This window comes from Cannabis sativa, chromosome 8 (assembly GCF_029168945.1).
Source record: "Cannabis sativa cultivar Pink pepper isolate KNU-18-1 chromosome 8, ASM2916894v1, whole genome shotgun sequence".
In the NCBI taxonomy this organism is placed as follows: Eukaryota; Viridiplantae; Streptophyta; class Magnoliopsida; order Rosales; family Cannabaceae; genus Cannabis; species Cannabis sativa.
Genome location: NC_083608.1, coordinates 24,516,900 through 24,538,902, shown reverse-complemented (window position 1 = coordinate 24,538,902; position 22,003 = coordinate 24,516,900). Strand labels below are relative to the sequence as shown.

The following is a 22,003-nucleotide window of genomic DNA, read 5'->3' as shown; positions in this document are numbered from 1 at the left end:
ACCAAATCATCGACTCTGCTGGGGATCGAACCCAGAATCTCTGGTTCCGTAGACCAGCGCCTTATCCATTGGGCCACAGAGTCGTTGTGACATTGTTCTTAAATAAATATATTTTCGTTTCTTCTCTTTTTTCACACACAGAGTCATATATGGGAATGTCAAGATTGATTTATATGAAATTTTGACATAAATTCATTTTAGGGGATTTTGTCCCCATTTTTGTATGTAGAGGATATGAAAATATATTTTAAATGAGATTATTCTAGAAATACACAAAACAATAAAAAATTACAATAATATGATTTTACAAAATTTTATACATTTTAAAAATTTTATTTACAAAATATACCTTTTTATATTCTTTTTTATGTTGTACTCTTGTGGTATCCTAAAAATTGCTCAAGTGACACGTGATGTCCAATTAACTGATTAAGGAGCTGGTCGGGATAAGTTGACCTAAGTGTTGCTCGACTCGACAGATTAGCATAGTTCGACCTAAGTGTTTCAAGTAATTTTAGAGCGTCATGTCATCGCCTGATACTTAAAAAATTAAAAAAAAATTGAAAAAATTAAGGAGAAAAAAGAAAAATAATTTTTAAGTAATTTTAGAACGTCATGTCACCGCCTAATACTTCTCCTTTATATATATATAGGACATTTTTATAGGACAAAATAAGGATACCTACCATAAAATTTTTCTATATATATATTGATATATATAAGACAAAACAAGGGTACCTACCATAAAAATTTTCTATATATATTAATATATTAATAGAGCATTGTTATTGGGCACTAATGGTGCTTAAAACCCTTAAGACGTGTCGCCTTTGACTAGCGATACTCTTTAAAAGCTATAATATTAAACTATATGGAACCTGATATTTAATTAGACTAATAGCGATATTGACACGTAAAAGGGTGCTTGGCACCACTGATACTTTTTAGCATTTCTCATATTAATATTTTTTTTTGAATAAGTGTTCTTTTATTAAAAGGAGCAATCGCTCTCCAAGATAGACAAAAAGTTCAAAGGAACACTGTTAATGGGAAACATACATTCAGCGAAAGTAACAGAGTGCCGGGCAACAAAGTGCGCAGCACAGTTCGCAGAACGCTTAACAAAAGAAATTGAAACATTGACCAAATCTTTAAGAATATTTTTGCAATCTTCAACCACCAAACCGAACACAGAAACAAGAGACTCTTCGCTCCGAATAGCTTCAACGCAGACAAGGCTATCCGACTCGATAGTAGCCCGCGTGTATGCATTATTTTTGAGCCAACTTAGAGCCTCCCTGATACCTATGCTTTCGGCCAATTCAGGGGCAACCGAACCATCTTTGATCCCTGCAAAAACAGAGACCAACTCACCAGCTGAATTCCTTACCACACATCCGAAGCCATACTTGAGGGAGGAGGCAAAGATGGCCGCATCTACGTTGAGCTTGATACCCGAAGACGGTTTTAACCACTGCTCCGCACCGTCTCCCTCTTTGAGAGGAGACAACAAGGGTAGATTACCCTTTCCTTGAGCTTTTATCCAATGGTCAAGACTCAAATTAGCAAACGCCACCACGTCACTCACCCTTCTAACCCGCTTATTCCACACCAGATCGTTTCTCGCTGCCCATAAAGCCCAACATAGCATTATTACACGCCCCATCATCTCGCTGGAAACAGAATTGGCTGTAGCTTCTAGCCACGGCAGCAGAGAGGAGAAAGAGTCCCTTGCTACAGCAGCCAAACCAGCAACATTGAAGCAAAAAAGAAAACACTTATAATGACTGATAACATCTTAAAAAAAAAAAAAAGAAACAGTTAAAATAACTAAAATAAACTCATTAAAATAACTAAAATAAACAGTTAAAATTAAAAAAGAAACAAAATAAATTCTCTCTCACGCTCTCTCCCTCTCTCTTGTTCCCTGACTCGCGTGGCAGCCCTCTGCCCAGACCACACCGCCGTCCCCGGCCATCCTCGGCCCAAGCCAAGCCCAAAATCGAGACCCCCACACTCCAAAACCCGAAACTCTGAAGTTAGTAATTGTCATTTTGGGCATCTATGAATATTTGAGCCTTTTAGATGATTTTGTGATTGTAATTCTAATATTCATTCAGGAGCGAGAGAGATACCATTTTTCTCAGTTTATAATAGACACGCTTTACATCCTATTGCAAGAGGAAAAGAAGAGATAAGGTTTGTATGACTGTTATCTTATCTGGAATGCTGTTGGAATTTTCTGCTTAGTGTTAATGCTTTATCTCTTGCAGTACTTTATTGTTCTTGTATGTTTGCTGTGATAGTCGGAGTTTCTTGTGAAATTATTTGTCTGCTCTGGGATTATTGTATATGTGTTTATTTTATATAGGTTTTTAAATTGTTGAGACATTATGCTGCCCGAATTTCTAGAGAATTTAAGGATTTTAAGAACAATTACTCAAGTATAGTCACTAAATCATTCAGAGTTTGCTATCAGGCTCCAAAGGCTGATTTATGGACTATAATCGCGTGTTTGAAAGCTAATGTCTATTAGTTTTTACATGCCTTGTTATTATGATCTTTTATTCTTATTTATTTTTGTGTGTTTTCTAGTCTTATAATTGATGTTGTGTCAAGAATTGTCGGGTCTGAATTACGTACAGTGACTTATCTCATGTGCAGGACAGGAGCGTTGTGGTGATATTATTCTGTGTAGTTGATCATGCGTAACAGTACGGTTAGAGCTGGAGTATCACTTGCACCACCACTCACTCATTATTAGCCTCCTATTTCATTCTTGGTAACCTCCACCTTGCTGCTTTTAAACTTCCACTATCCGACCATCCATACCGATCCACCACGCATCTTATCAGACAAATTTTATCTTACTAATGACTGATTGATTGAGCCATTGAGTTTCGGGGTACTCACCTCATCAAAATCACGGTTGGGAGTCTGCTTTGAAACTAGAATTAGAATCTGGATTTGTTGCATGCCAAGTATTCCATGATATTGGTAGATGACAAATAAGTTGAAAACTCAGCTTGCTTGGTAACCTAATTCATAAACCCTAGTTCTTAATTCTTGGGAATGGATTGTAGGTTATTGACTGCTGGCTTGTATTCAATTCCATATGGGAATTTTGCAAGGCATAGCAGAGTGATTGTGATGGGATATCCCAAAACAAGGAGAAAACTAACAAAGAACCTTCGATATCCAATGCGTTCTAGGCTTCCTCCCAACCTTGGGACGAATTTGTTTTTGAAGAATAAGAAAACTGTAAAGGAAACATGTCCCCCAGATATGACTGATGAAGAGGGTGAAGAAAAAAATGGAAGTGAAGATGGTAATGAGATTGTTTGGGGTCCAGATGAAATTGAGGCTATTACATCGCTTTTCCAAGGGAGAATACCTCAAAAGCCTGGGAAGTTGGGTAGAGAGAGATCCCTTCCACTCCCAATTCCTCACATGCTTCGACCTTTGGGGCTTCCTACACCGAAGAAACATGTAAAAAGGGCAGGTACCCCTGAAACAATGTTTTCTCGTGCTCCTCTATCCAAGCAAGTTTACAAGAGCCCTGGTGTTCTAATTGGCCTAGCTCGAGAGATAAAGAATCTTCCGGCCGAAAAAGATGTGTCCTTAGTTCTCAACAAGTGTTCAAAGTTTCTGCAAAAGGGGTCCTTGTCAATGACAGTTCGAGAACTGGGTCATCTAAATCTTCCTGAAAGAGCTTTGCAGACGTTCTGTTGGGTTCAGAAACAACCTCATCTGTACCCAGATGACCGGATTTTAGCTTCTACCGTTGAGGTGCTGGCTAGGAACCATGCATTGAAAGTTCCATTTGATTTGAGGAGGTTTGTTGGATCGGCTTCGGCTAGTGGAAGTGTGATTGAGGCAATGGTAAGAGGATTCACCAAAGGAGGTAGCTTGCATCTTGCTTGGAAGATATTATCATTGGCAAAAGATAATGATATGATGTTAGATTCCAGCGCATATGCTAAAGTAATTATAGAGCTTGGAAAGAATCCTGAAAGATATGCTCTTGTGGAGAGCTTATTAAATGAGCTCGGAGATAGACAGGACTTAACTTTGAGCCAGCAGGACTGTACATCTATAATGAAAGTATGCATTAGACTTGGGAAATTTGAAATTGCTGAGAGCCTATATGAATGGTATAAACAATCAGGGAATGACCTAAGTATAGTTATGTATACAACGCTGATTCATAGCCGCTGTTTAGAGAAAAAGTATAGGGAGGCATTAGCTGTGGTTTGGGAAATGGAGGAATCAAATTCTCTCTTTGATCTTCCAGCTTATCGTGTTGTGATCAGACTTTTTGTTGCTCTGAATGATGTCTCAAGGGCTTCAAGATACTTTGCAAGGTTAAAAGAATCAGGTTTCTCACCCACATATGATGTTTACAAGGACTTGATTAAACTTTACATGGCTTCTGGGAGGTTGGCTAAGTGTAAGGATATCTGCAAGGAAGCAGAGCTGGCAGGATTCAAATTGGATAAACAACTAATTTCTCGACTGTTACAATTGGAAAGGGAGAAATTGGTTATGAGATTTTGAAGTTCTGATCTGATGAACGGATAGGGTGTAAACTGTTTCATTGAGAACCCTGTAAATTATGTTGTAATTTGAGAACTGAAGTGTCTATAAATCCTGTAATTGTCTTTCCAATTGAATTGTCGAGAAGCTTTATTTAAATTTAAAGAAGTTTTAAACAATTGTGCATTGAAAGCTTCTGATGTGTTGTATGGTGGTGCAAGTCTTGCGAAAAGCTGATATTTTTGTTCCACTGAATCATTTTGGATGCTGTTTGATTGCAAAATAGGTTTTTTTTTTTTTTTTGAGAGAAAGACCTGTATTCATTAATCAGAATTTGAAGTACAAGGTACATGAGATAAAGCATTTTGGATAGTAGAGCTCATCCATAAAGCTTCCTGCTCTAAGCCTAAAGCAGTCTTAGCTAAACCATGGGCAGCAAAATTGGCCTCTCTTGGGATGTAGCTAAGAGACACTTTAGGGAAAGAAGAGAGCAAGCTTTTGATTCCAGTTGCAAAAGGATTAAGATGCAAATTATGAGTTCCATTGTTACAAATATAATTGACTAATACACTACAATCTGAGACAATGCAATCTGGATAAAAGGAATGTTCATGACACCAGGATACTGCTGAATAAAGTGCTTGTGCTTCCATTAGCAAAGGTGTAGTGATGCCGTTTTGAGGCTTCGCCAAGTTAAGGAGAACTTCACCCGAACTGGTGTGGATGGTCATGCCAAAGCCCATTTTAAGAAGTTGCAAATCTTGGGCAGCATCCACCAAAAGCCGATGATGGAAGGTTGAAGAGGGTGGGCAGTTGTTGTTGTGTTGGAGATGATCATTCAAAGCTGGAGACAAACTGGGAGACTTCTTGTTGCAGGTTGTATAATGCTCCATATAAGCTGAAGCGTCGCGAAGGATCTGATCTGGGGAGGGGGATATACCCTCATGAATCCAAGAGTTCCTGCAGTTCCAGAGCTTCCACAACAGACAAACAAATAGAGGATAATGTCCAGTACTAAACTCAGTGGCAGCAAGGTATAATAAATCCATACAATTAAAAGAACAGTGTGCATTTATAAAATTATTAAAATCAGTTAAGTTCCATACAATTGCAAAATAGGCTTTGGATGTGATAATACTATTTTGATAAGCTGTGTAGGGTTTGTAAAAGTGAACACAATGACATTGTCAAAACATAGGAAACTAGATCCTTCAAATTAAGGAAGAACGGGAGAAACATGGCCAGAGATGTAATCTAATTTGTCGAGGAGGCTCCAAGGCTCGGGGAAGAGTCTCCCATCTTGCACCATAAGAAGGCTCCCTAATGGCGCCCGCGAGAAGGTTCTAAGGCTCGAGGACAAGCCTTCCATCTTGCAATGCGATAACGCTTCCCAATGGTGCACCAAGGCTCAAGGATAAGCCTTGCATCTCAAGTCGCCAAAAGGATCCCCAATGGCGCACTAGGAGTAGGCTCCAAGGCTCGGGGATGAGCCTCGCATCTCACACCACGAGAAGGCTCTAAGGCATGGGGATGAACAACCAAATAACTCTTGAAAAGGATTTGAATTTGATTCTTAAGCTTAAAAGTTGCCAAAATTCACAAACTATTGTTGCAAAAAAAAATTCAACTTAATATAGTAGTGACTCATGTACTAGGATTATTTTAGAATTTTAACCACATAAAAAATCATGTATTAGTATCTCTTTCATACTTACTTTCTTCTGTATCTTCAATAATAATTAATTACTAATATTTTCAATTTTCATCATATTCTATCTGCACATTTTACTAATTTGATTTTATGGAGCAACATCAATAATCTAACTCGAGAAGTTTTCTACGATGCTCATTAAAACTTAATAGAATACGAGAAGACATAGAACAAAGCGGATGAAAAGAGTAAACAAGTCTACATCCAAGCACCCTAATGAGAGATAAATGATAACCGATCAGTTACTAGATACACTGACATAAAGGGTAGTACAACCTGAAGTGGTCAAGGGTAGGACCATGAGATCTACACCAAACTAGTAGTGGATGTATTATAAAGTATAGTTGTGGTAGCATTACTAGTATTTTTCATGTACACTTAACACCCGAACACCACTATCACCCTAACACCTGCGAGCTTACAATATACCTTATTTGCTCCTAAGGATCACTACACACAAGGCCGGCCCACGTATATGGCAACTTACGTCATTGCACAAGACCTTCTATATTAAAAGGCTCTATTTTTTATTATCCATATATATAATATAATAAATATTTTTGTATAATGTAAAGTATACATAATAAATGTTTATATTAACAAATAAACACTAAGCACTTGCAAAAAAAATGATAAAATCTTGTAGTCTCAATACACATAATTCTAAAAATTTTGCTTATTTTAGAATCTATGAAGTATTTTTTTTTTTAAAATTGAATTTACCGCTTAAGCCAGCTTTGACTACACACAAAAGAAAATTTCTCGAAAAAAAAAAAGAAGAAGAAAGATGGTTGAAAGTGACAAGTTTACATAGGAAAAGCTTTGTTTGATTGCAAGATTTTTGTATTCAAGAGGGATTTGAGTATATACAGTTGGAGTTAGATAGGGACAACAGTCCTTATAGTTTGCAAGAATTCATGCATACATCTTCAAGTGATTGCATACAAGTAAGAAGTGGCATTAATAACAGTACATAAGATAGGCAACATTATCCTCAATGTGTTTTGGAAGGACTTCTTTGCCGCCATGCCAATCAATGAAAACCACGTCACGATTTACCAATCTGTTAAATCTTCAAAAACAGAATAAAATTGAAACAATCAGTTCCAACGATCAAATAAATCCCTACCCTAACAGAGAGGGAAACCTTTTTAAACATATAACTTTGCCACCCTCAGTGTGCAAAAACAAAGGGAAAAGAGAATGTGAAGAGTGTTACTCATTACCTTGCATAAACGGAACGATCTTATGCTGATTCTCACCAGAATATGAAACGCCCACCAATGTTTAAATCCTACTTCGATGCAAAAATAGCAAATGAGTAGGCTTGTTGAAAAGTGTAATAAAGATTTTCAAATGAATTCATCAATGAAACTGCCTGTTTAAAACAAAGGAATAAGAAATACTGATGAATTATTTCACGAAGCCACAAAATTAATAACAAACGTTCTGCTTCTTAAGGTACAATTTTACAGAAAAACGAGATTTACATATGTTGAGTTGTATAATACAGCTAAAACTAAGTTTCGTGCAGCAAAGCAGTGATCAGAAATCTAATCCTAATTCAAAATTAAATGGAGCACATCACAGAATAAACAACAAAAATGTCTCATGTCCTATATTAGAAAGCAAGTTCTAAAACATCAACCAAAATGCAAAAGTTGGAGAATAAATGTGGAAGAGGGAAGATGGATGTGTGAGTTCTCACTTTTCAGTCTAGTAAACTCATTCTCAACTACATCCCAAAAATATTACAAATAAAATTCCCTGTAAAAGCATATATTAGTCATACACTGTTCTAAGTAAAACTTTTTTCGCTAATTTCATCATAGAAGGCATTATTAGTCAAAAAAAAGGGTGATTTTTTTTTTAAATGAAATTCCTAGATGGCGCAACCGTTTGTACTTTGTATGTCATATGTTACCTATTAAATTTATTCATATTTGGTTTTACTTGTTCACTAATAATATCATCTGCAGTAGCTACTAGAGCAAGACATGCTTTTCACCTAAATATATTATATAATTAATCTACAATATTAATATCAATAAACATATGTAAACCATAGTTCAAAAGCTGGTAAACATAAATAAATGAGGAAAAGAAAAACAAGAAATAGAAAAGGTGAGACAATTCTCTTACCAAATGCTAATCTTCCACCAGCGTTGGGTGAGTCATCCAAAGAATAATGGGGGAACATATGAGCATTTAAAAAGAGGAAAACACCTCCCTGCATTATTTGAGACAAGAATTTTATTTCCACAGGTTGTATGCAGTATGCTTTATGTATGCAAACAATTTTATATATCCCTATATATACATACATACAAATTTATCTGATTCAAAAAGGTATGAAACAAATAAGGTTATAAAATTCACAACTTCTACACTAAAAGGACTAGGAAGGCTGTAAACTGAAGCTGCAGGAGTATGGAAAACTTGAATTAGCTTAGAAGCAACCTACCAGAGCATAAATGTTGATCATCAGTTCATAAAGTGATCTAATGTTGATCTGAATTTGGTTTAATCGAATTCAGAAAAGCATTCCACAATCCTCTTGAAGTTGCCACAAGGCAGTAGTAAACGCGATAGGGTGACTCGAATAAAGCCTGCTTAAGTATCAAGATTTGAAAGAAGAATTTTATAAATGGATGGTGGTCAAACTACAAAGATAACACACAGAAGATAGTCAAGAGTCTGATGCGTTCACTTTCAGGAGTATGCTCAGGTGTCATTTGTGCTGATACATGATGTATAGTTTTGCTGCTTTAGCTCGTTTAAATTACCTTTCACCAGTAGTCTGCACAAGAACAACATCCGTTTTGAAAGTGATGGAAACGATTGGCATCTCTAACAATTATTATCCTGTTTGTGAGTTTTGAAATGAGTTTCACAGCAGAGTGGCAATCATCACACATTCGGAGGTTCTTAATAATACGGAGAGGCGCTTCAGAAGGTGTTTTCATTAGGCCATATGCTATCGCCAACTTCTCACTGTGATAGCTAAGATACTCTTCTTTCTGCTCATCCTCTACATCATGCAACACTGCAGCAACATCCGGTACATACCCCAGTTGTTTGATTTTGTTCAACAACTCCCCTACCTTTTCATAAATCTGTCTAGATTCTGGGTGCAATTTATCCTCTGAAACAAAGACATGGGTAGTATTTTTTATCTCCACCCAACTCACTCCAGGTTCTTTCTTAATGTTTCTTCCCCTCATGAGTTTTCGAATCATCACAACTCCATCCCACCTGCTTGCTTTGGCATACATATTTGATAACAGTAGATAAGTTCCTACATCATCAGGATCCATCTTTACAACAATCTCTGCAACTCGCTTGCCTAAGCCATAATTTCTATGCACATAACAAGCATTCAGTAAAGTGCGCCAGGCAACTACATCCCATTTGGTTGATACAGATCTCATATAATTCTCAGCTTCATCAAGCATTCCAGCCCTGCTCAAAAGCCCAACAATGCAGGTATAGTGCTCAACTCCAGGTTCAATGCCAAGTTGTTTCATCAGTTGGTTCAAATAATAGAACCCTTGTTGAACCAGACCCAAATGAGCACAAGCAGAAAGTACAGCAACAAACGTTACGTAGTTAGGATAGTCTCCAGCAGTCATCATATCTCGAAACACATTTAGAGCTTCCTTACCAAGCCCATGATGGGAATACCCAGATATCATAGCATTCCAGGTAACAGAGTTTCTAAAAGTCATGTCTAAGAATACTTCATTCGCTGCTTCTATGTGGCCACTCTTGGCATACATATTGATCAGTGCATTTCCAACAATGATATGATCTTTAAAACCTGACTTCTCAGCACAGGCATGTAACAGAGCTCCATGTTTCAGTGCTGACAAAGATGCACTTGAGTTCAACAACACAGCAAATGTGTACTCATTTGGTGCAATATCTTTTGTTTTCATGTTTACAAAATGGTTCAAAGCTTCCTCAAAGTACCCATTTTGAAAATAAGCAGCCATGATTGTTGTCCAGGAGACAACATTACGAGTTAACAAGCGTTGAAAAATATTCACTGCATTAATGAGCTTGCCACATTTCCCATACATATCCATGATCGCACAGTTAACAAAGGCATCATGCTCAATGTCAGCCTTCAACATTTGGCAATGAACTTCTAGACCTAATCTCAAAGTTCCAAGACTAGAACAAAGGCCAAAAACAGTAACATAAGTAGCACTGTCCCATTTCAGACACTCACCCACCATCCTACTTAAAACTTGTATTGCTTCCTTTAGATGACCAAGTTCTAGTAGCCCATGTAATAATGAATTATAAGAAAAAATATCATTAGTTGGTACTGTATTGAAAACTCTTATAGCCCCTTCCATATCCGAAAGCCTTGAGTACATGTGAACAAGGGAATTCTTCACATGCTGATGAAAAATCAACCCAGACTTTAAAACATAACCATGACACTGCTTGCCTTCGTGGACTTTCCCACCATTAGTGCAGGAAGAAAGAACAGTGGTCATTACAAATTCATTAGGCCGACATATATGATCCAGAGAAAACATACTTTTGAACAAGCCAAGAACTTCGAAGTCACGTCCATTATGCAAGTAACCAGCCATTAATGCACTCCAAGAAACCACATTTCTCACACGCATACAATCGAACAGCTGGCGAGCAATCTGAATTTGACCACATTTAGCGTAGAAATTGATCAGAAAATTCGTGTGAACTACACCACTACCGTTATCTAATGCGTTGTTCGGAACAACGACGAAATGGGCATGGATTATTTTTCCGAGCTTAAAGTTTTTAGTATCAGTAGCAAATTTCAGGAGCCTCACCGGATCAGCAGAGGAGGTTATGTGTTCTGTAGCTTTGAACAGAAAAACAGGAGAGTTCCTTGGTGTAGCTTTAAGAATGGCCATTGTCGCTGCAGTAGTAGTTGTTCATGGCGAGTGTAGATAGTCTTCTATTCTCATTAGATGGTGGATTTCATATTATTATTATTATTATTATTATTATTATTGGTATGATAAATACACTCTATTCTTGAAAAAAAAAAATATATATAAACTGAAATAAATTTTAAAAATTACTTTTATTATTTTTTTTAATTTTTTCCTCACATTATATCATGTTAATTTTAATATTTATTTTGATTTTAATTTTATAATTTTTTTAACTCATGTATATATATATATATTTTTTTTTTTCCTAAAAAAACTTCAAATAATTTTTTATTTTAATTTCTTTGTCATAATATTTAAAATATAATTTATTTTTGTTTGATAAGTATAATTTTTAAGAATATGAATTGAAAGAAAAAAAATTTAAAAAACTTACTACAATTAAAGATATAAATTTTATATAAAATAAAAATTATTGAAATAGGGTATTTTAAAAAAATTTTGGGGTGTAAATAAAATTTCTCTTATTATTATTATTGCAAAGAGATTAGATTACTTTTTAGCCAATTAGGATTTTTACCCTCTAAATTTTGACATGTACCAAATCATACCCTCGAACTTTGAAGACCGCTAAAAATTTTCTCGAACTATTGAGATTGTTAGATTTAAGGACATTTATCTAATTTTAGTAAGAAAAGTCTACCATGATAAAAGTTCAAGAGATATGATTTGGCATATGTCAAAGTTCGAGGGGCATAGTTTAGTAGTAATCAAGTCCGGGATGCATAATTTAGTTCATAGACAATCACCGAATTAGTAAAATTTAATGAAATTAGACAAATGTCCTTAAACCAATAATCTCAATAGTTTAGAAGAAATTTTTAATGGCCAGAATAGTTTAGGGAGCATGATTTAGTACATGTTAAAATTCATGGGTAAAAATCTTAATTAGCCTATTTATTTATTTTAAGAGGGGTTAGAATGATGAAATTTTTACATAAAAAAATACAAAAATACACTTTATTTACTAAAATACTATTACACCGTATTTTAAACTTTTATACCTTTTTATATACTAGGTTGATGTTACGTGCATTGCATGTATAATTAGTTTTCTTTTTAATTAGGTTTAATTAGGTGATGTTAAGTACAATATATGTATGTTTAATTTTTTTTAATTAAATAATGTATTTATTTTTTTAATTTTTGAAATGAGATTTAAGATTTTAATTTTTGAGATTTTTTTTAACTATTGGGGCAACATTAGTGTATATATGCCTCCTAACAATAATTAGTACTTTATATAATCATGATATATCAAGTTTGACTTACCTTACAAATATAGTTTGACTTAAAATACTTTTGATTTTGATACTAGAAAATAATTTATATAAATTATATTTCAAGATCACGTGCCTTTAAAAATCATGTGAAATGCATCGATCGATAAAATCATAAAAATCATTAAGTATCACTCTATTTATATATTGATCGAAAAAAAAGAAACTAAATAATATAAACACACTAAAATACGACCAAAAGACTAATATAAAATATTTACAATTAAAATTTTCTTATATAAAATATCTACAATATTTTAAGTATTTTAAATTTAAATTAAATTTTTCTTATATAAAATATCTATATAATTTTTATCTACATAATTTTTGTTTTTAAATATATATAATAATATTATAAAATTAATAAAGAATATTCTTTTAAGTAATATGATATTCTGTTAAAGTTAAAGTAGAATGCACATGTCATTGATTTACTGTTGATAACTCTAAGATTTAGAGTTATTTTTATATTTTTAAGCTTGAATTTTAATGTGAATTGTGGAGCAATTAATGTCTATACTATGTAATTGTGTTTAGTTTGTTGTGCCTTTGTAATAAATTGAAGTGTGTGTGTTAGTAAGTGTTAAATAGACTTATGTTATTGTTTTTATGTGTTCTAAGCAGAAAAAATACAAGAATAGGTATTTGGAAATATTTGGGACAAGGAGAAAAAGGAGCAGAAAAATGCTTATTGCTGACTGGCATTGCTATAGCAATCATCGCGTAGCAATTTGTCAGCCCAGTAAGTTTATTTTGGCAGATAGTCCAGCTGGCTTTAATGAAGAAAGAAAGGAGCTGAGGTGGCGGAATTTGGCTATTGACTCAACAAACATGTGGAAAATGAAGGACAAGTGGGTGATGATTGGGATTTCCAATTAGGGTAAACTTTGGTACCCTAATTGGGGGGCAAAAAGAAAAAGAGGAGGACATTAGAAGAAAGAGGGTGGCTGCACTTGAAGAGGGGTACGAAACTTACAGCAGAAAATAAAAAAAAAGGTACAGAGAAAGAAAGAGTACAAAGAAGAGAAGAAGAAGATTGAGAAGTAGGAGAAGAAGGCAACTACCAAAGAAAGGATTTGAGCTCACCACTCATCTCTCTTGCTCTCCACTTCGTTTTGTATCATTTTCTTCTCTCTAATTTTCTCTTTAACTCCATGAACAATTTATTTTCTGGTTTGTTGTTTTTAATTTCAGCTATGAACTAAACTCTTTGAGATTTGGGTGGTTATGAACCCTTGTATGGACTAGTGTTTTGATTTTGCAATGATGAAGTAATCTTGTCTTAGTTCAATTAGTTGTGATGAAATGTTGAATGAATGTTAATTTGTGGCCATTTTTAACATTTACCAAGCTAGATCTTACTTGGAAAAGTAAGACCTAGGTGAACCCCTCTAATTGATGCATGATTTTTACCTTTTCTTTTAGGTATTAATTAGTAGTGAAATAGGAATATTTTGCTACCATGCATAACTAAAGATTTGATGCTTTATTAGGCTATTTGTGATCTAAACTGATGTAGGAATGCATTGTGAGATTATGAATGGTTTATTGCAAGATTTGGAAAAAGCTTGCTGGTTTTTTTTGAAATTTGTTAACTCTGCCAGGATTGCTGAGTCATTCTTTGAGTCATTCTTTGTATCAACTGGGACATACAAGTGGAAATTAATCACCCAAGTCTAATTTCCAAATCTGAAATTACCACCACTTTAGTCACTTTTAGCTTCTCATTTTTAGTTTATTTAGCTTAAAAAGTTAGTCTCAAGTTTAGAATCAAAGCTATAAATTTTTCTCATGCATTAATGTGTGACTTTATTTTATTTTTATTTGAAATTCTTGGAATTACTTTTAGTTGATTTAACATTATTTAGTAAAAAGTCCCTGTGGAGATGAACTTTGATTACTTATCATTGTATTACTTGTTTGTGATTGTGTACACTTGCGCAATTATAAAGCAATATAATTTTCACAACAAGTTTTTGGCGCGGGTCTTGCAAAAGTGGACTTTAAGTTCTAAATTTTGTTTTATCAACTAATTGACATTCTAAGAATTTTTGTGCTTTTAATCTTGCTGGTTTGTCTTTGAAATCTCAGGTATCTATAGTGTATCAACCAACAAGAGGACTTTGAACTTGCTCCGATTGATCCCGAGATTGAACGCACATTCCGAAGAAGAAGAAGGGTTCAAAAGGCTAAGGGCCGAGACATCATGGCTGAGAATTTTCATGATGAGGGGATTGCTCAACAAATTGTTAATCCCATCATATTGGCAGATGATCGAGCAAGGGCTATAAGGGAGTATGCAGCCCCCATGTTTAATGAGCTCAATCCAGGCATTGTGAGGCCTGAAATACAAGCACCGCAGTTTGAGCTCAAGCCAGTGATGTTTCAAATGCTCCAAACCGTGGGGCAATTCAGTGGGATGCCAACTGAAGATCCTCACCTCCATCTCCGTTCATTTTTGGAGGTGAGCGATTCTTTCAAGATCCAAGGAGTGAGTGAAGAGGTGTTAAGGTTGAAGCTATTCCCATTCTCACTACGAGACCGAGCTAGATCATGGCTCAACACTTTGCCGCCTGATTCTGTGACCAATTGGAATGACCTTGCTGAGAAGTTTCTGAGGAAATACTTTCCTCCTACTAGAAATGCAAAATTCAGAAGTGAGATCATGTCTTTTCAGCAACTTGAAGATGAGTCCACAAGTGATGCGTGGGAGAGGTTTAAGGAACTTTTGCGAAAGTGTCCACATCATGGCATTCCACATTGTATTCAGATGGAGACTTTTTATAATGGTTTGAATGCAGCTTCTCGAATGGTGCTAGATGCATCGGCCAATGGTGCTATTTTGTCGAAGTCTTACAATGAAGCATTTGAGATTTTGGAGACCATTGCAAGTAACAACTACCAATGGTCCAACACAAGAGCTCCAACAAGTAGAAAAGTGGCGGGAGTCCTTGAGGTAGATGCAATAACGGCTTTGACAGCTCAAATGGCTTCCATGACGAATGTTTTGAAGAATTTGAGTATTGGGAACGCTAAAAATATTCAACCAGCTGCTGCCATTCAAAGTGATGATGTATCATGTGTGTTTTGTGGAGAAGGGCATGCGTTTGAGAAGTGTCCATCTAATCCGGAGTCCGTTTGCTACATGGGTAATCAGAATTTTAATAGAAACAATGGGGCATTCTCAAACTCTTACAATCAAGCATGGAAGAATCATCCTAACTTGTCTTGGGGGGGTCAAGGAGCAAGCTCAAGCACCGCACCAGCCCAAGGAAGACAAGCATATCCACCGGGTTTTTCACAACAACCGCGACATCCACAACATGCTCAAAATTCCCAACCAAGTTCTTTGGAGAGTCTAATGCGGGATTATATGGCCAAAAATGATGCGGTGATACAAAGTCAAGCTGCCTCTCTTCGAAACTTAGAGTTGCAACTTGGACATTTGGCCAATGAATTAAAAGCTAGGCCGCAAGGGTCTTTGCCTAGCGACACAGAAAATCCAAGGAGGGATGGGAAGGAACAATGCAAGTCCATTCACTTGAGGAGTGGCAAGCATCTGAAAAATTCCGAGGAGGAAATAAAGGGTAGTGGGGAACCCACTTCAATCCAAAATGACGAAAAATTGAGTAAAAAAACTGCCCAGGAAATTGCTGATACCAGACCAGTTGATACAGCATCGGGTCAGCAATCTGACAGTCAGCAATCCGCACCAGTATGTACTAAACCACCCCTTCCATTTCCTCAAAGATTTCGGAAACAGCAGCAAGATGGGCAATTCAAGAAGTTTTTAGATGTGTTGAAGCAGCTCCATATCAATATTCCCTTGGTGGAAGCATTGGAACAAATTTCGAACTATGTCAAGTTCTTAAAAGACATTTTGACGAAGAAAAGGAGGTTGGGGGAGTTTGAAACTGTAGCTCTTACCGAAGGATGCAGCGCCATGTTGAAAAGTAAGATTCCACCGAAGGTGAAGGATCCGGGTAGTTTTACAATCCCTTGTTCTATTGGGGGGCGGGATGTTGGAAGAGCTTTATGTGATTTGGGTGCAAGCATCAACCTCATGCCTATGTCGATCTTTAAGAAGTTGGGTATTGGTGAAGCACGTCCTACAACTGTTACATTGCAACTTGCTGACAGGTCCATGGCCCATCCAGAAGGAAAAATAGAAGATGTTCTAGTACAGGTTGACAAGTTCATTTTTCCAGCTGATTTCATCATCCTAGACTATGAAGCTGATAGAGATGTGCCTATTATCTTGGGTCGACCGTTCCTTGCTACCGGGAGAACTCTGATTGATGTGCAAAATGGGGAGCTCACAATGAGGGTGAATGACCAAAAAGTCACCTTTAATGTGTTCAATGCTATGAGATTTCCGGATGAGATAGAAGAGTGCTCCCGCATAAGTGTAATTGACTCGATAGTGGCTGAAAAATTTCACAGGGAAGCTTGGAAGGATGAGAAATTTATCAGTTCTTTTAATGAGCTTGAAGACTTGAGAGAAGATGAAGACAACCAAGTTGCGTGGGTGGAGCCATTGCAACCTATTCCTAAATTCAAGAAGCCCTTTGAATCTTTGGAGTTGAAGGAAAGTAATTTTAAGCCTCTAAAACCCTCCATCCAAGAACCACCGAAGTTGGAGTTGAAACCCTTGCCAAGCCATCTGAAGTATGCCTATTTGGGGGAGAATGACATGCTACCAGTTATTATAGCATCAAACTTGGTAGTTGAAGATGAAGGTGCCTTGCTAGAGGTGTTGAAAAAGCATAAAAAAGCAATCGGGTGGACTATGGCGGACATAAGGGGTATTAGTCCAACAATTTGCACGCACAAGATACTTTGAGAAGCTGGTTGTAGCAATTCTGTTGAGCATCAGCGAAGATTGAATCTTGTCATGAAAGAAGTGGTGCGAAAAGAAGTGATCAAATGGCTAGATTATGGTATTGTGTACCCAATTTCGGATAGCTCATGGGTTAGTCCTGTTCAATGTGTGCCCAAGAAAGGAGGAGTCACGGTGGTGGCCAATGCAAACAATGAGTTGATTCCCACTCGAACCGTGACCAGTTGGAGGGTGTGTATGGACTACCGGAAGCTAAACAATGCTACTCGGAAGGATCATTTCCCGCTGCCATTTATTGACCAAATGTTGGATCGTTTGGCGGGAAAAGAGTTTTATTGCTTTCTTGACGGATATTCGGGTTACAATCAGATTTCTATAGCACCAGAAGATCAAGAGAAAACCACCTTCACTTGTCCATATGGTACCTTTGCCTTTAGGAGGATGCCATTTGGCTTGTGCAATGCTCCCGCGACTTTCCAAAGGTGTATGATGGCTATTTTCTCGGATATGGCTGAGAGTATTTTGGAGATATTCATGGATGACTTCTCTATCTATGGGGATTCATTTGGGGTTTGTTTGGAGAATTTGGAAAGAGTGTTAGCAAGATGTGAAGAAACCAACTTGGTGCTTAATTGGGAGAAATGCCACTTCATGGTCCAAGAGGGTATTGTGTTGGGTCACAAAGTGTCTAGCAAGGGGATAGAAGTTGACAAGGCAAAGCTAGAAGTGATTGAGAAGTTACCAGCCCCTACCACGGTGAAAGGCATAAGAAGCTTCCTTGGACACGCGTGTTTCTATAGGAGCTTCATAAAGACTTTTCTAAGGTGTCCAAACCCTTGTGTAACTTGCTGGAACAAAATAGACCATTTGAGTTTACCGCTGAATGTAATGAAGCATTTTTGAAGTTGAAGATAACTCTTGTTACGACCCCCGTGATTGTAGCACCCGATTGGTCATTGCCCTTTGAACTCATGTGTGATGCAAGTGATTTTGTCGTTGGGGCTGTTCTTGGGCAGCAGAAGAATAAGATCTTTCATTCCATTTATTACGCAAGCAAAACTCTTGTTGATGCCCAAATTAACTACACCACTGCTGAGAAGGAGTTGCTGGCGGTGGTTTTTGCCTTTGAGAAATTCAGATCGTATCTTGTGGGAACCAAGGTTGTTGTGTATACTGACCACTCGGCAATCAAGTATTTAATAACCAAGAAAGATTCTAAACCGAGGCTTATTCGTTGGGTTTTGTTGCTACAAGAGTTTGACTTGGAAATTCGAGACAGAAAAGGGACAGAAAACAAAGTGGCAGATCATCTCTCTAGGTTGGAAACTAACAATCACAGCAGCCACTTAGAGGGAGGATTACAAATTCAAGACTCATTCCCAGATGAGCAACTGCTAGTGGTAGAGCAAACACGGGTACCATGGTACGCAGACATTGTCAATTACTTAGTTGGAGGTGCCTATCCACCTGATTTTACCAAGCAGCAGCTCAAAAAGTTCCTTCATGATAGCAAGTTTTATTTTTGGGATGAGCCGTACTTGTACAAGCAGTGCCCAGATCGTATTATGCGGAGATGTGTGCCAATGAGTGAAGTTAGAAGCATCTTGGAGCATTGTCATTCAGCTCCTTATGGTGGCCATTTTGGTGGACAACGCACGGCGGCCAAGGTTTTTCAATCCGGGTATTATTGGCCCTCTATTTTTAAAGATGCTCATGCTTTTGTTCAACAATGTGATCGCTGCCAGCGAGTGGGAAACATCTCCGTCAGGAATGAGATGCCTCTTAATTGTATTTTGGAGGTGGAATTGTTTGACGTGTGGGGTATCGACTTTATGGGACCTTTCCCACAATCCTTTGGGAATCTCTACATTCTAGTGGCGGTGGATTATGTGTCAAAGTGGGTGGAGGCAATTGCTAGTCCGAAGAATGATGCTCGAGTGGTTATGAAATTCCTTCATAAACATGTCTTTACAAGGTTTGGGACTCCTAGAGCTTTGATAAGTGATGAGGGAACACACTTCGTGAACAAAGTGTTAGCTGCCCTCTTGGCAAAATATAGTGTAAAACATAAAATTGCCACTGCCTATCACCCACAGACTAACGGGCAAGCTGAAATATCTAATCGGGAAATTAAAGGCATATTGGAAAAGGTTGTAAATCCCAACAGAAAAGATTGGTCCCAACGCCTCGATGATGCACTTTGGGCATATAGGACAACATATAAAACTCCTCTAGGCATGTCTCCATATCGCCTAGTTTATGGGAAAGCATGCCATCTTCCCGTGGAGTTAGAACACAAGGCGTTTTGGGCACTAAAAAATCTCAATATGGATATTTCAGCAGCTGGAGAAGCAAGAAAGTTACAGCTGAACGAGTTGGATGAATTGCGTTTGTTTTCATATGAGAATGCTAAATTGTATAAGGAAAAGACAAAGAGATGGCATGATGATAGAATCAAGGAAAGAGTTTTTGCAAAAGGGCAAGAAGTTTTACTCTTTAATTCAAGGCTCAAACTCTTTCCTGGAAAATTAAAGTCTCGTTGGTCTGGCCCGTTTACTGTGCAAGAAGTGACTCCTTTTGGTGCGATTACAGTGAAAGATCAACAATCCGGGAGGGAATTTAAAGTGACCGGGTAGCGGCTGAAACACTATTGGAGAGGCGCGGTCAACCGAGAAAAGACCTCGATTTCTTTGAAAGATGCTTGATCATTGTAATTTGGGGTGCCTAAAAAAAAAAGAGAAAAAAAAATTTTGAATGGAAAAAAAAATGATGAAAAGAATGAAAAGAAAAAAAATTCTCAATGAAGGCACCCCTTGAAAAAAGAAAAAAAAAAGAAAGAAAAGCAAAAGAAAAAAAAATATAGAAAAAAAAAAGAAAAAGAAATTATATATATTATAATTAGCTATAAATAATTGTCATGGTGAAATTGAGATTGTGTCTTTTCTTTGTGCAGAGAATCAAGTGAAAAAGGCTGTGGAAGTGAAGAAGTTTTGAATTGGGCAAAAGCATTAAGTTTGGGGTGGCAGGATGCTGTTTAGTTGCTATAGCAAGGGCTTAGCAAGAGGAGTTTTGGTTTTGGGCTGATCAAAGGATTGGGGTTTTGAAAAAGAAAAAAAACAAGTACTTGGTGTGGTCGAGAGGAACAAGTGAAAAATGTGTTAATGACACAATCATTGGGTACAAACTTTATGTCAGTCCAATCATTTGGGCTGATGTACTTGGGTTGACCATCTTTTACCCAAAAATACCAACCTGTTATGAACAAAGAAAATAAATACAAGTGAGTTAGTGTTTATGGGGCTTTAATTGGTGGTCAACTGGGCCCCATGATGTTGTTGACTAGCCCACTTCCTCAATGATCAGCCCAATAGTTCCTAACCCTACCACATTTATATCCACCATCATCATCTTCACTCCCCTTTGTCTCAGCCGTTCAACATTCACCAAGCAAACACGATACCCAGTCAAACCCCCATTCAACCGCACCCCACCATTCGAACTACCCACAATCTCACCTGAATCAGAGCTTCCACTCACCATTTGAACCACCAAATTGCACCAGCTCCAGGCTCTTCGAACCGCACCATCGCACTGCCCGAGCCAAGTTCCAGTCGACCCTCACTCAACCGTGCTTCCATTTGACCTGAGACCGCACCACCAACCTCCACCGTGACCACCTGAACCAGCACCATCATCCAAATCACCAGCCATTCCACCTCCAAGTTCGAACCCAGCATTTCATCTCCATTCAACCGAACTTCCACCCTCACTCGATACTAACCCAGTAGCCAACCACGACTTCACCAGAACACACCTCCGAGCATCACAGTCCCTGCACATCCACGAATCCAGCAGCTCGCACGAACCAGCTCACACTCAACGGATCCACCTGACTTCGAAGCCACCCAGCTGAGCCATTTCAGTCGGCACTTACATCAACCCGAGTCAAGAAACCGGTTCAAGCTAAGTTTTGATTGGGTAAATTAATTTGAAAGTTATTTTGGGTTTTAGTGCATACTTGGTGGCTGTAGTGGACTGCTAGTATTTTGTGAATTGCATAATTGGAAGTTATTTTGTGATTTAAGTGTGGAAGTAGTGTGATAATTTTGGTTTGGATGGTTTGAATTGGATTTTGGTGGAATTGTTGAAGAATATTGGGCTGGAAAAAAAAAATTAGTGAATGTGAAAAAAAAAAAACAGGGATTGTGAACAGAGTGATGCGTGGAAGATGGTTTCTTTGGTATAAAGGAGTTGATTGGGTTACATTGATAGTTTGAAATTGGGGTTGTAACTTGGACATTGTTGGTGTGCATTTGAATTTCAAACTGTTCTCTGCAGTGGCTTTTATGATGGTGATAATTAGTGAGATGGTGTTGAATTGGAATTTGTTGTAGTGTTGGAAATATTGCAAGTTGAACAGATTAGTGGTGTTGGATAAGTTGGGCATTGAGTGAGTTACACAGAGGAAGTTATCATGGCCAAGTACTACATGGAATGTGTGTAATGTGTCAAAATCTGACTTAGTGTGGTATGGTCAAAGAGAGGTGATTTTTGAACAAGATTGGGTTGGGGATAGTGAAGTGCATTGTAAGAGTTATTATTGTGTTGAGGGGCATCAGTGAGTAAGAAAGCAAAGAAGAAATTCATTGTGTTGGGGTAGTGTGCAAGTGAAAAAGAAAAT

At 37.3% G+C, this 22,003-nt stretch overlaps 4 protein-coding genes and 2 non-coding genes across 15 annotated transcripts; 2 read left to right on the top strand and 4 right to left on the bottom strand.

Annotated features, from left to right (window-relative positions):
• Nucleotides 1-10: 10 nt before the first annotated feature.
• Nucleotides 11-83, bottom strand: TRNAR-ACG (transfer RNA arginine (anticodon ACG)). Its single transcript has one exon. It is a non-coding gene; the product is annotated as a tRNA-Arg (tRNA).
• Nucleotides 84-991: 908 nt separating this feature from the next.
• LOC115703661 (uncharacterized) lies at nt 992-1,978 on the bottom strand. Its single transcript, XM_061103262.1, has 2 exons — nt 1,905-1,978; nt 992-1,787 (listed from the first exon to the last, which is right to left on the bottom strand). The coding sequence occupies exons 1-2, from the start codon at nt 1,976-1,978 to the stop codon at nt 992-994; spliced, it is 870 nt and encodes a 289-aa protein (XP_060959245.1).
• LOC115700783 (pentatricopeptide repeat-containing protein At2g01860) lies at nt 1,858-4,715 on the top strand. Of its 3 annotated transcripts, none has more exons than XM_030628427.2 (2): nt 1,858-2,199; nt 2,670-4,715. In XM_030628427.2, the coding sequence occupies exon 2, from the start codon at nt 3,073-3,075 to the stop codon at nt 4,555-4,557; it is 1,485 nt and encodes a 494-aa protein (XP_030484287.2). In that variant the 5' UTR covers nt 1,858-2,199; nt 2,670-3,072; the 3' UTR covers nt 4,558-4,715. The 3 variants fall into 3 exon arrangements, with proteins under 3 accessions (XP_030484287.2, XP_030484284.2, XP_030484285.2); XM_030628424.2 differs by having other exon boundaries at nt 2,665-4,715; XM_030628425.2 differs by having other exon boundaries at nt 2,646-4,715.
• Nucleotides 4,716-6,899: 2,184 nt separating this feature from the next.
• LOC115698744 (pentatricopeptide repeat-containing protein At5g39680) lies at nt 6,900-11,246 on the bottom strand. 8 transcript variants are annotated; one of them, XM_030625904.2, is made up of 4 exons: nt 8,712-11,246; nt 8,390-8,477; nt 7,474-7,541; nt 6,900-7,319 (listed from the first exon to the last, which is right to left on the bottom strand). In XM_030625904.2, exon 1 carries the CDS (start codon nt 11,158-11,160, stop codon nt 9,037-9,039), a length of 2,124 nt encoding a protein of 707 aa, XP_030481764.2. In that variant the 5' UTR covers nt 11,161-11,246; the 3' UTR covers nt 6,900-7,319; nt 7,474-7,541; nt 8,390-8,477; nt 8,712-9,036. The 8 variants fall into 8 exon arrangements, with proteins under 8 accessions (XP_030481764.2, XP_060958612.1, XP_060958608.1 ...); XM_061102629.1 differs by having other exon boundaries at nt 7,474-8,477; nt 8,712-10,914; nt 11,077-11,188; XM_061102625.1 differs by having other exon boundaries at nt 7,474-8,014; nt 8,712-11,176.
• A 3,883-nt stretch (nt 11,247-15,129) lies between these two features.
• Nucleotides 15,130-15,236, bottom strand: LOC133030713 (small nucleolar RNA R71). The gene has a single exon (XR_009684261.1). It is a non-coding gene; the product is annotated as a small nucleolar RNA R71 (small nucleolar RNA).
• A 241-nt stretch (nt 15,237-15,477) lies between these two features.
• On the top strand, nt 15,478-17,325 carry LOC115717351 (uncharacterized). Its single transcript, XM_061103261.1, has one exon. It carries the CDS (start codon nt 15,478-15,480, stop codon nt 17,323-17,325), a length of 1,848 nt encoding a protein of 615 aa, XP_060959244.1.
• Nucleotides 17,326-22,003: the final 4,678 nt, after the last annotated feature.